The sequence below is a fragment of the Scyliorhinus torazame genome, chromosome 10 (assembly GCF_047496885.1).
Source record: "Scyliorhinus torazame isolate Kashiwa2021f chromosome 10, sScyTor2.1, whole genome shotgun sequence".
NCBI lineage: Eukaryota > Metazoa > Chordata > Chondrichthyes > Carcharhiniformes > Scyliorhinidae > Scyliorhinus > Scyliorhinus torazame.
The window spans coordinates 232264328-232277532 of NC_092716.1; the positions used below are offsets into that span (position 1 = coordinate 232264328).

Below are 13205 nucleotides of genomic sequence, written 5' to 3' on the forward strand. Positions count from 1 at the left end.
GTCCCTTCACCCATGTTACTTTATGCCATTCTGAAGAGGTGCTGAGATGTCTGGCTGTCTTCTTCAAGACAGGGAGGGGGGGGGATTCTTTGACCACGCCTGCCCGGAAACTGGAATTTCCCGCCCAAGGTCAATGGACCTTTACATGGTCCCCGTCCCGTCCCGCCCGTGGCGATCTTGCGGTGCACACAGTCGAAGAATAAGCCCAGTGTGTTTTTCTAAACTGCTCTACATCTTGAGACTCAGTCCAAAGCAATTTTCCCAGATGTTCAGGAGAAGATTATCTAAACAGAGAGGATAAAATATGAAGCAGAGATTGCGAAGATTGCAAAGGAGAGGAAATGGCGGAAGTAGCTGTTTCATTATAAACACCTATAAACAAAAAATTCTTATGTTAACTGAACAGTAATGTGCAGAATTAACTCGCTCTGATGCTGGAATCTTCCGATCCAGAGTTTAAGTTCGGTGGTGGGTGAGGAAGTGGGTGTGACTTCTGCTCGGGGGGGGGGGGGGCTGGGGGGAGGCGGTGGATATGGGATGGCTGAACACGCACTGATCGTGAATTGTTCAGCTCATCAAATATGTTTCCACGAGCAGGTCGCTGATTCTCACGAGGTGGGCATGTAGGTAAGCACCATTTCCGCTGTTACCGCTTGGGGCCAAAGGTTCGGGCACCATATTTAACCTGCACCATCCTTCCATCTTAGCCCAGCCACTGCTCCATCCTTCCCTGCTCCCCCTTCCTCTTTTTTCCTGGTCATCCTCCACACATTGCACTGCCACAACCCAGAGCAACGTAGGCTGCCATTTATAGACACTCCCCAAAGAGGACAATGTACAGCGGCAGCTCAAGGTTAATCATGGAAGAAGCATACCTCAACAGGTGCAGTTTCAAAAGTGCTCATCTCTCACGGGGTGGGAAATTTGATTTGGTGGGGGCACTTAATTCCTGTGAGCTAGCCTTTTACTGAGTATACATGAAGTGCTATTACATGCAAAAGGGCTTTTCAACACATAGAACATAGAACAGTACAGCACAGAGCAGGCCCTTCGGCCCTCGATGTTGTGCCGAGCTTTGTCCGAAACCAAGATCAAGCTATCCCACTCCCTGTCATTCTGGTGTGCTCCATGTGCCTATCCAATAACCGCTTGAAAGTTCCTAAAGTGTCCGACTCCACTATCACAGTAAAGAACCTACCTCGGACATCCCTCCTATATCTCCCAGCCCGAACCTTATAGTTATGCCCCCTTGTAACAGCTACATTCACCCGAGGAAATAGTCTCTGAACGTCCACTCTTTCTATCCCCCTCATCATCTTATAAACCTCTATTAAGTCGTCTCTCATTCTCCTTCGCTCCAATGAGAAAATCCCTAGCTCCCTCAACCTTTCCTCATAAGACCGACCCTCCATTCCAGGCAGCATCCTTGTTAATTGGGAAGCTCAATCCACCTTCAAAGTCCCAAAATTTGATTGCTAAAGCTCATCCTGATATCAGGAAACTGGGGCGAGATTGTCCGACCCCCCCCCCGCCGGGTTGGTGAATCGCCGGGGGCTGGCGTGAATCCCGCCCCCGCCGGTTGCCGAATTCTCCGGCACTGGATATTCGGCGGGGGCGGGAATCGAGCCGCGCCGGTTGGCGGGCCCCTCCCCTGCGATTCTCTGGCCCGGATGGGCCGAAGTCCCGCTGCTAGAATGCCTGTCTCGCCGGCGTAGATTAAACCACCTACCTTACCGGCGGGACAAGGCGGCGCGGGCGGGCTCCAGGGTCCTGGGGGGGCGATCTGGCCCCGGGGGGGTGCCCCCATGGTGGCCTGGTCCGCGATCGGGGCCCACCGATCCGCGGGCGGGCCTGTGCCGTGGGGGCACTCTTTTCCTTCTGCCTTCGCCACGGTCTCCGCCATGGCGGAGGCGGAAGAGACTCCCTCCACAGCGCATGCGCGGGGATGCCGTGAGCGGCCGCAAGCGCTCCCGCACATGCGTCGCCAGCTGGCGGGACGGAAATTAGTCCGGCGCGGGCCTAGCCCCTTAAGGTTGGGGCTCGGCCCCCCACGATGCGGAGGACTCCGCACTTTTGGGGCGGCGCGATGCCCGACTGATTTGCGCCGTTTTGGGCACCGGTCGGCGGACATCGTGCCGATACCGGAGAATTTCGCCCCTGATATTTGATTTCCTGCCAAGTTAGCTTCCCCCTCCTGCCAAGCTTCCAGCTGCTTGTGGGCCTAGAAGATTCCACCCAGAGGCTTGAGTTATTCCAAATTAGGAAGTGCAGCGCAATACTTAACAAAATGATCAAGTATCTCTCCATCCTAGTTATCTGCCTCGTAACTGCACTTATGTCATTTGAAGGAACCATGCAGTAGATTTTAAAGCCTGCCACCCATTCAAAAGTGTGCCAGAAATGTTGGCAATGACCTGCAGTTCTCACGGTCACAGCATCCTTTTTGCAAGCTCCACTGTTCAGCCACCTAAAAGCACCTGACGCCCCCTGGCCGGGATTCTCTAAAATACCGGCTAAGTCTTGGCCCAGCGATTCTGTAGCCCATAGGGGGCCAGCAGGGCGCCGGAATGCTCTGCGCTGCTCGCCGCGCGGGTCTGCACATGCGCACGGCGGCCGCTTCCGACTCGGTGGCGCGCAACCTGGATGGAGGCAATATGGGGATGAGGCACTTTGACCTCCCTCCAGAAGCCCAATCTTCCAGAGGGAGCCATGCTTCATCCCTCTGGCACCCACAGGGAGGATGCATGTCAGCCGGATACCCCGAGGGCCTCGCCTCAGGACATTCCGAGGGTGTGCAGCTGCCCATATTCCCCCTTGACTGTGCCTGCACCCACACCAGCAGCGCAAGCTGCCGAGGGGGCTTTTGTCCTGAGCAGGAGATTCTCATGAGGACACTCCACCATTCATACTAGATCCTGTCATTGACACATTCCCCCCTGAGCCCATCACCCTGCGTCTCGCCCATGTCCCATGTGGACTTGTATCCACCTCATCCGGAGGCTGTGTGAACTTACAGGGGTCCCCCCAATATGAGAGCTTCACATACCCCACCGTGTTATGTGTTCCCTTTCTAGAGGTTACAGACGCCCTCGTGACTACCGCATTCTTTCTGCAGCCTAATACAGAGCCCAGGAAGAAGTCTTACAACACCAGGTTAAAGTCCAACAGGTTTGTTTCGATGTCACTAGCTTTCGGAGCGCTGCTCCTTCCTCAGGTGAATGAAGAGGTCTGTTCCAGAAACACACATATAGACAAATTCAAAGATGCCAAACAATGCTTGGAATGCGAGCATTAGCAGGTGATTAAATCTTTACAGATCCAGAGATGGGATCCAGAGACGCGACAACGCAGAATCGCCCAGCAGAAACTTATAGCCAAGTTCCGCACACATGAGTGCGGCCTCAACCGGGACCTGGGATTCATGTCGCATTACATTCATCCCCCACCATCTGGCCTGCGAAATCCTACCAACTGTCCTGGCTTGATGCAATTCACACCTCTTTAACCTGGGGTTACCAACATCTCTGGATCTGTAAAGATTCTGCTCGGCGATTCTGCGTTGTCGCGTCTCTGGATCCCATCTCTGGATCTGTAAAGATTTAATCAGCTGCTAATGCTCACATTCCAAGCATTGTTTGGCATCTTTGAATTTGTCTATATATGTGTTTCTGGAACAGACCTCTTCATTCACCTGAGGAAGGAGCAGCGCTCCGAAAGTTAGTGACATCGAAACAAACCTGTTGGACTTTAACCTGGTGTTGTAAGACTTCTTACTGTGCTCACCCCAGTCCAACGCCGGCATCTCCACAATACAGAGCCCGTCACACCCAGGGCCGTTGACTGCAGGACAGCCCTGCACACCAGGCTGTGCATTTTTCCTTTGAAGCACACGGCCCTTGCCCCTTCCTACAGCTGGGTAGATCAGGCTTACAGTGTGGTTCCTGCTGCATCTCTGCTGCTCTTCTGTACTGTCTTCTCTCGCTGACTTCAGACTATGAAGTACACATAACCCCTGCACTGCCTGTCATCTGTGATTCCTGTCTGTCTGCAATCTCTGACTCCTGTCTGCAATCTCTGGCTCCTGTCTGCAACCATCTGACTCTGTCAGCCTCTGAACTTAAACGGGAGCCTTGACATAGTTCTTATTTCCAAGGAAGACAAGGGACAAGAGTAACCTACACAAAGCACTGCAGCCCAACCTGCCTAGTGTTCCTGTGAACTGTCCGTAATGTGCCACATTGCACGCTCCATAATCTGCAGTCTGCACGCACCGCCTCCAGTTATACATATATGCTATCCCAGTTATGATCCCAGTTGATAAATGGATGGCAAGATCGCAGAATACATCCCTTTTTGGAGTGACAAAAAATGGAGTCACAAGACCGCTAATTAGTTTTAACGATAGAAAAATACACTTATTAAGCATGAGTACACCGCATGCCGTTGGGCCGGCCACAGGACATCATCTGAGGCCCTCTCCGGATGCTCCGCCCCTGATGTGTCGAGTTCCCGACGGCGTGGAACACTTCCTTTTTTTCCCATGAACCCAGCGTGGCGGCTGAGTCCAGTGCAGCCACAGCGGGGGGGGCGGGGGGAGCCATTCCGCTGGCAGCGGGGCCTTCGTCGTGGGCTGGGGGGAGTGGTGGGGGTGTGGTCTAGCGGTGGCGAGGCTAGTTACAGGGGGGGCAGTTTTTGGCAGGCCGGGGCCGAGCGTGGCTGCTGCAGGCCGCTGCCGTGCGCATGCGCGCCACGGACCCGGCAATTCTCCGGCCATTTCCGGAGGTAAATCCGGATGCTTTATGCTGCATGTCTGCTAGCTCCCCACAGGGGGAGGGTCAGGGCAGTATTTGCGCCATTTTTTTCTTTCGTAAAACACCACTGTTCCCACGCCGGCTTCAGCACTTAGTCTGCAAATCAGAGAATCCAGGCCCTTTACACCCCCTTGTTTCTCTGCATGCCATGAAGCCTTGCCGGGGTCCAGCTTCCCTCCTGGTGGTCTTCCCTCTGTCTTCCATTGCTCCTCATCTACCTCCATGTCCCTCTGCCGGCCATTGTGAGGCCTCGCTCTTCCTCGTTTCCTTCCCACAGCTCTCCTTCCACATTGCCTTCCCAGTTCTTTATCTTGCCCACCCCCTTCCTTCCACAGGCCTCCTTCCATTCTCCCCCCTTTCCCTCCCCCACCCCCTCCGCTCCCCATCAACCCTTCGACCTTCGTTGCAGCGGCTACATGAGTCCCACGGTGCTGTCCAGATAGATACTGGTGTGTGGCAGCAGAGGTACGGAGACCCCTGTACTCCCCAACCCCAGGTGCAGCACGGTGCTGTCCATGAAGTCCAGCTCAGCATGGAGATAGGGGGCAGGATCTACCCCAGCAGAGTGGTGAACAGTGCATCCATCGCGGCGCAGCTCTGTGGCAGAAAGTTGTTGCACTCACCTCGGAGGCTGTTCTGAATGAAGGACCACCTTGTGCATGGCACTCTTTATCAATCGGCTTTCAGACCGGTGCAATTTCCCGTTGCCGTGAGGCAAGGTTGGAAGAGCTAATGGAATTCAGGGGGGATTTCATGAGATGCAAATACAGTTCACACCACCAGCCAATGGGAGTCCAACCTGCCATTGGGAGAATTGCGCTTTGATTATATGCTGGCGGGTTTCTGACTTCTTGGATTGGATTCTCCATCCCGCCGCGTCAGATTTCTGGGGCGAAATTCTCCGTAATCGGCGCGGTGTCCGCCGACCGGCGCCAAAAACGGCGCAAATCAGTCCGGCATTGCACCGCCCCAAAGGTGCGGAATCCTCCGCATCTTGAGGGGCCGAGCCCTAACCTTGAGGGGCTAGGCCCGCGCCAGACTGATTTCCGCCCCGCCAGCTGGCGGGAAAGGCCTTTGGTGCCCCGCCAGCTGGCGCGGAAATGGCATTGCCGGGCGGCGGATGCGCGGGAGCGTCAGCGGCCGCTCACGGCATCCCCGCGCATGCGCAGTGGAGGGGGTCTCTTCTGCCTCCGCCCTGGTGGAGACCATGGCGAAGGCGGAAGGAAAAGAGTGCCCCCACGGCACAGGCCCGCCCGCGGATCGGTGGGCCCCGATCGCGGGCCAGGCCACCGTGGGGGCACCCCCCGGGGCCAGATCGCCTGCGCCCCAGGACCCCGGAGCCCACCCGCGCCGCATTGTCCCGCCGGTAAGAGAGGTGGTTTAATCCACGCCGGCGGGACAGGCATTCCAGCAGCGGGACTTCGGCCCATCCGGGCCGGAGAATCGCCGGGAGAGGCCCGCCAACCGGCGCGGTGTGATTCCCGCCCTCGCCAAATCTCCGGTGCCGGAGAATTCGGCAACCGGCGGGGGCGGGATTCACGCCAGCCCCCGGCGATTCTCCGACCCGGCCGTGGGTCGGAGAATCCCGCCCCTGGTTCAGCACGACGGCAGGAGTCTCCGTTTCGCCGGCTGGTCAATCGGGTTTCAGACCGGTGCAATTTCCCGTTGCCGTGAGGCAAGGTTGGAAGAGCTAATGGAATTCAGGGGGGTTTCATGAGATGCAAATGAATGCAAATACCGTTCACACCACCAGCCAAAGGGAGTCCGACCCGCCATTGGGAGGATTGCGCTATGATTATATGCTGGCGGGTTTCTGACTTCTTGGGCTGGATTCTCTGTCCCGCCGCGTCAGGGTTGAGATTCTCCGACCCCCCGGCCGGGTCGGATAATGGCCGGGAGGCTGGCGTGAATGCCGCCCCCGCCGGTTGCCGAATTCTTCGGCACCAGAGATTCGGCGGGGGCGGGAATCGCGCTGCGCCGGTTGGGGGCCCCCCCCCGCGATTCTCCAGCACGGATGGGCCGAAGTCCCGCTGCTAGGATGCGCTAGGTATTTGCTAGGGCGAAATTCTCCCGAAACGGCGCGATGTCCGCCGACTGGCGCCCAAAACGGCGCCAATCAGACGGGCATCGCGCCACCCCAAAGGTGCGGAATGCTCTGCATCTTTGGGGGCCGAGCCACAACATTGAGGGGCTAGGCCGACGCCGGAGGAATTTCCGCCCCGCCAGCTGGAGGAATTTCCGCCCCGCCAGCTGGCGGAAACGGCCTTTGGTGCCCCGCCAGCTGGCGCGGAAATGACATCTCCGGGTGGTGCATGCGCGGGAGCGTCAGCGGCCGCTGAAAGCTTCCCACGCATGCGCAGTGGAGGGAGTCTCTTCCGCCTCCGCCATGGTGGAGACCGTGACGGAGGCGGAAGGGAAAGAGTGCCCCCACGGCACAGGCCCGCCCGCGGATCGGTGGGCCCCGATCGCGGGCCAGGCCACCGTGGGGGCACCCCCCCGGGGCCAGATCTTCCCGCGCCCCCCCCAGGACCCCACCAACGGCGCCTTTTCCCGCCGTTCAAAAGGTGGTTTAATCCACGCCGGCGGGACAGGCAATTTATCGGCGGTGCTTCGGCCCATCCGGGCCGGAGAATCGAGCGGGGGGGCCCGCCAACCGGCGCGGCCCGATTCACGCCCCCGCCGAATATCCGGTACCGGAGACTTCGGTAACCGGGGGGGGCGGGATTCACGGCAGCCCCCGGCGATTCTCCCAACACGGCAGGGGTTCGGAGAATGATGCCCCAGGGGCGACATTCTCCCGAAAAGGCGCGATGTCCGCCGACTGGCGCCCAAAACGGCGCCAATCAGACGGGCATCGCGCCGCCCCAAAGGTGCGGAATGCTCCGCATCTTTGGGGGCCGAGCCCCAACATTGAGGGGCTAGGCCGACGCCGGAGGAATTTCCGCCCCGCCAGCTGGCGGAAACGGCCTTTGTTGCCCCGCCAGCTGGCGCAGAAATGACATCTCCAGGCGGCGCATGTGCGGGAGCGTCAGCGGCCGCTGACAGTTTCCCACGCATGCGCAGTGGAGGGAGTCTCTTCCGCCTCCGCCATGGTGGAGACCATGGCGGAGGCGGAAGGGAAAGTGTGCCCCCACGGCACAGGCCCGCCCACGGATCGGTGGGCCCCGATCACGGGCCAGGCCACCATGGGGGCACCCCCCGGGGCCAGATCGCCACACGCCCCCCCCCAAGACCTCGGAGCCCGCCCACGCCACCTTGTCCCACCGTTCAAAAGGTGGTTTAATCCACGCCGGCGGGACAGGCAATTTATCGGCGGGACTTCGGCCCATCCGGGCCGGAGAATCGCGGGGGGTGGCCCGCCAACCGGCGCGATCCGCCGGTTGCCGACGTCTCCGGCACCGGATATTCGGCGGGGGCGGGATTCACGCCAGCCCCCAGCGATTCTCCGACCCGGCGGGGGGTCGGAGAATGTCGCCCCTGAAAGCTCACAATTTGAAGATTTTTCAAATACAATAGGTTGTGCCCTTTTAAAATGATCCGTCCTTTCACAGGTTAAGTCCGGTGATCTTTCTTTCTCTGAGGATTGGAACAGCGAGCATACATCAATATCTGACACAGCCCATTTTACTTTCAGTCCACTGCAGCCAACAATATGTAATGCTCCAGTTAGCTCCCATCGCTGGGCTCGACAAAGCAGAAAGCAATGAAGGAGTGTAAGCTGAAACTAGTCTGATGGAAAGGACTATTGAAATGAAATGAAAGATGGGAGCTTCATGGCTCTGGAGGTCGCATAATTCCAGATAAATGTGAAAACTGATGGGGCATTTTGCATTTGACCTCACTTTAATGAATAATCTGAATAGAAACTGAAAATCCCAAGTCATTCAACATGCACCTTAACATATCCCTCCAAAATTTGTTGGTGTCATTGAAGTAGATAGGCAAGAGCAAAAGGTATGTCTGGATGTATTCAGCTGTCTTATTTCAGTATTTTAATTTACTGCTGTGAGCGAGAAGCATTCTGTAAAATGCTAGCCTGCTTTTGGGCAGGAGTATTTTCAGGCCTGTGCTATGGTGACAGAAGAAGACTGTTTAATATTTGAAAGCCCGGAATGTCAGCACAATTGATTGCTCTGGTTTTGATGTGATTTCTGAAATGCACATTTTTATCTTGAACCCTTGTGCTGCGGTACAGAGGCTGCCAGCTGCGCAACATGGTGGCAGACATCGGAGAGACGCCAATCGCCATGTGCACCCCCGGCAGACAGCAAGGGTGGGTTCTTTAGCCCTGACACCGCCGGGCATCATATTGGGCAGGAAGAGAGAATATGGAAAGCTGCTTTCCCCTCCCGCTGAACTCGCAGACAAGACCGGCTCGTCAGAGATGGAGGTGCCAATTAGAAAGGGTGCCCGAACTCGTGCCCGAGCTTGAGACACCCACCCACGGACAGTGCCACCCCCTGCAGACCTGGGCATTACACCCCCTCAAGTGAGCACATTCCACTATGGGGTCTCTGAGGGTCCCCTCCCTTTCAAGACTGTCCCCCCCACCCTTTCACGACTTCTCCTTCACCCCTCCAACCTTTATGATACCCCTTCTTCATACTCCTCCACCACCTCCACCCTACATAACCTCTTCACCTCCCCTTTCATGGTCATGGACCCCCTCAGGCCCTGACCTTTGGCAGTTCCAACCTGGCACCCAGCACTGCCAGCTTGGCATCGAGGTAGTGGCCCCAGCTCTCTAGCAGCGCCAACCTGGCCCCAGTAGTAATCGGCACCCGGTTGAGGCTTCGCCGGTGATTCCCGGACGTTGGGACAATGCAACCTCAAATATGCTGCACGTATTTAAATTAGCCTAAGACTATGATGGGCTGGATTACACCCAGTGAGGGCATGACCCAGGCGTCGCTGGGCGCCATGGGTCGGGTGACTCGTGCGCGGTTTCGCGCCTGGCACAAAGCCCGATTTGGGCCCCTCCCACAATGCGCCCGGCACAACAGGATCTGCACCGGGAGCAATGTGGTGGCAAAATCGCACCCATTAATGCTCTTTCTCTCTCCACAGAATCTACCAGAGGAGTATTTCCAGCATTTACTGGTTTTTTTGCCTCGGAATTCCAGTATTTTGCTTTTGTGGAAGTGGTAAATTGTGTCTGACAAATTTACAAATCTACAGAGTTTTTTTGAAGAAATGACAAACTGGATTCTTAAATATACTTCATGATGAGGTGTATATAATCTTTCAGAAGATTTATTTCAAGAACTGGAGCAGCATGGTTATCAAGTTGGTCAGCAGACAAGCAAATAGTTGAATTATGATGTGTACAGTTTTAAATCTTTCCATATAGACAGGACGTTTAAACCATCAAATGTGTAAAATGTAGATTCACTAGGATGATGCCGGTGTGGAAAAGTATTATTTTGAGGAAAGACTTGAGCTACATCTACAGGAGCGCAGAAAACGTGGAAGAAATGTAATTGCATGTTTTAGAGTTCTGAACAGGTTTGACAGAATGATGGCGGATTTGGGGAATTAGAGAGTCAGGGGTCATCATTGTAAAGTGATTAAAGTGAATGAGGAGAACGGTCATGAGAATTTTCTTTGCGCCGAGGTTGTGAAAGAATGTAATGCCTCTCCACACAAAGTGTTTGAGGTATACACCATGTTGGGGGAGAATTGGGAAGTATTTGAAGCATAGGAAGATGCAGGCTATTGAAAAAGAGAACGACAGTTCTGTATAGCTGTAGCAAAGAGCTTTCACAAACACGAAAGCCAGGAAAGTCTCCTTTTCCGTAAACTTCTGTGGTTCTATGTGGGAGAACTGAGTGTAAAACTCCCATTTACCAGACAGTAGCCAGAGGAAAGGGATTAATTTATTTCAAAGATTCTGAAAAGGAAATAGACTGTGTCATTGTCTGAAATGCCTGGTTCTTCTTTGCATGCAAGAATGTTACTGAAAGGAATTCATCCTCATTTCGCTATCATTAATGGATGGTGTATTCTTTCTCTGAATTTCAGATTCCCAGCCTAAGTCACAGTGTCATGTCTCAGACAAGTTTCCGGGCAGAGTACAAATCCACTGGGGGCCCAGCTGTGTTCCAGAAACCAGTTAAATTCCAGGTGGACATCACTTACACAGAAGGCAATGAGGCACGGAAGGAGAATGGAATTTATTCAGTCACCTTCACACTGCTGTCAGGTAACAGTAGCGACAAAGGCAACGGGGGCAGGAGCAGCCTTATTAATAGCAGGAGGGGAAGTGAGAAGGACCTCTTGCACGTGCACTGATTATCACTGCAACTTGAGCATAGTGTTTCACTTCTGTGTAATGTTGTATGCTGTGTGCCCCTTTAGATCATCAGGAGTTTAGCGTGTTATTGCTGTCACAGAAGCAGGTGGGGAGATGCATATTAAATTCAAGCAAGCCCAGAAAGAAAACTTGGGTAGCAGGCAACAGCATCGAGAGAACCCCACAATTTTAGCGCGGAGTTGAATTCTCTTGCTGCTAAAAAGTTTGTGTTTCATTTTTCACTTGAAGCAGAATTTTTTCTTATCATTTCATGCAACAAGTTTAATTATAAACAAGATAAATGGGGGGCTGGCGGAATAGTGGCCTTAAGTCTACTCTTGACAGTATCACAAGTGAGTCTTTTGCAGCTTTTATGAGTGCTCGATAAGTGCACTCTCATATCTCTTTAATTGCTCACTTAATGTTGTATCTTACGACAATCTGAATCAAATTGAGCTTGATTTGAAATGCAAATTCAGTATAATTTGTTTAGCATTAGTAGCTGAAAAATAAATTAGTTGCGTGTGGCCAAATTTGGAGAGAGATTGCTTCTTTTTAGTCAATTGCAATTTTAAAAAATCATTTTCCCATCAACCAGAGCTTATTGACAGTTTAAAACAGTTTGGATCAATAATTTGTTGAAAAAGATAAGGTACAGAATTGACACTGACAGGTTTATTGTTAACCGTTTTCGACCATGGGAATTTTTAATGTTCTTATTCCATTAGCATTTCTTTTTGGAAAATGTATTAAAGTGCTGTTCGGAGAATCTTCAGTTGGAGTATTTTTGTAAATTTACTATTGTACAGGAACATTAATGTTGTGGGTAAGAGTCCTTTACTTTAATGTTAGTGTATCTGCAAAGCTGGAATTGAGTGTGTGAAGATGGGCAAGTTCTTTAATGTGGTGCCCTTGTCTTCAATGTTGGTGGACACTACAATGAATAGTTTGGATGAACTTTGCTTCCGCAGAGATTAATAAAATGTCGGCAGCCAAAATTTCTCATATTTGCAAGTGATGAGCGAGCTAAAATAAATAAACTGTATCAACACACAAATTAATCTCAATGCCGCCAAACACCATGAAAAAAGGCAGGGAGGCAAAAGATATGAACCTGTTGAAAGCAAAAGTCAATCGATCATAAAACTGACACAAACCTTGGCAGATACAGTCAGAGACATGTAGGTTTGATGAAGTTAAGCTTGGGCGAGATTCTCCGACCCCCCGCCGGGTCGGAGAATCGCCGGGGACTGGCGTGAATCCCGCCCCCGCCGGTTGCCGAAGTCTCCGGCACCGGATATTCGGCGGGGGCGGGAATCGCGGCGCGCCGGTTGGCGGGCCCCCCGCTCGATTCTCCGGCCCTCATGGGCCGAAGTCCCGCCGCTAAAATGCCTGTCCCGCCGGCGTAAATTAAACCACCTACCTTACCGGCGGGACAAGGCGGCGCGGGCGGGCTCCGGGGTCCTGGGGGGGGGCGCGGGGCGATCTGGCCCCGGGGGGTGCCCCCACGGTGGCCTGGCCCGCGATCGGGGCCCACCGATCCGCGGGCGGGCCTGTGCCGTGGGGGCACTCTTTCCCTTCCGCCTCCGCCACGGTCTCCACCATGGCGGAGGCAGAAGAGACTCCCTCCAATGCGCATGTGCGGGAATGCCGTCAGCGGCCGCTGACGCTCCTGCGCATGCGCCGCCCGGAGATGTCATTTCCGTGCCAGCTGGCGGACATCGCGCCGTTTCTGGAGAATTTCGCCCATGATGAGTATCAATTAGGGAGACATGTCATGCCTCCAGTGAGAAAAATATACATTATAATCACAGTACTTTCTCCGTCAGTAGGAAGTGAAGGAAAGTATACACTGAGGTTGTATTATTTATATAGCTTGTGAGTAATTAATGACAATTAAATTTTCACTAACTTCGATTTACATGTCTGTAATGTTTACATTTTTTTGTTTATAAATTTAGAGTACCCAATTCCCTTTTTTCAATTTAGGGGCAATTTAGCGTGGCCATTCCACCTACCCTGCACATCTTTGGGTTGTGGGGGTGAGACCCAGCAGATACGGGGAGAATGTGCAAACTGAACATGGACAGTGACCCAGGGCC

At 53.9% G+C, this 13205-nt stretch overlaps 1 protein-coding gene across 8 annotated transcripts in view; it reads left to right on the top strand.

Annotated features, from left to right (window-relative positions):
- The window catches only part of LOC140384654 (serine/threonine-protein kinase BRSK2-like), a 1379643-nt gene that overhangs the window by 1256936 nt on the left and 109502 nt on the right, over positions 1-13205 (top strand). For all 8 annotated transcript variants that reach the window (XM_072466558.1, XM_072466560.1, XM_072466561.1 and 5 more), the window contains one exon: positions 10833-11013. In XM_072466558.1, coding sequence (XP_072322659.1) covers positions 10833-11013 — 181 coding nt within the window. The remainder of the gene's footprint in view (positions 1-10832; positions 11014-13205) is intronic.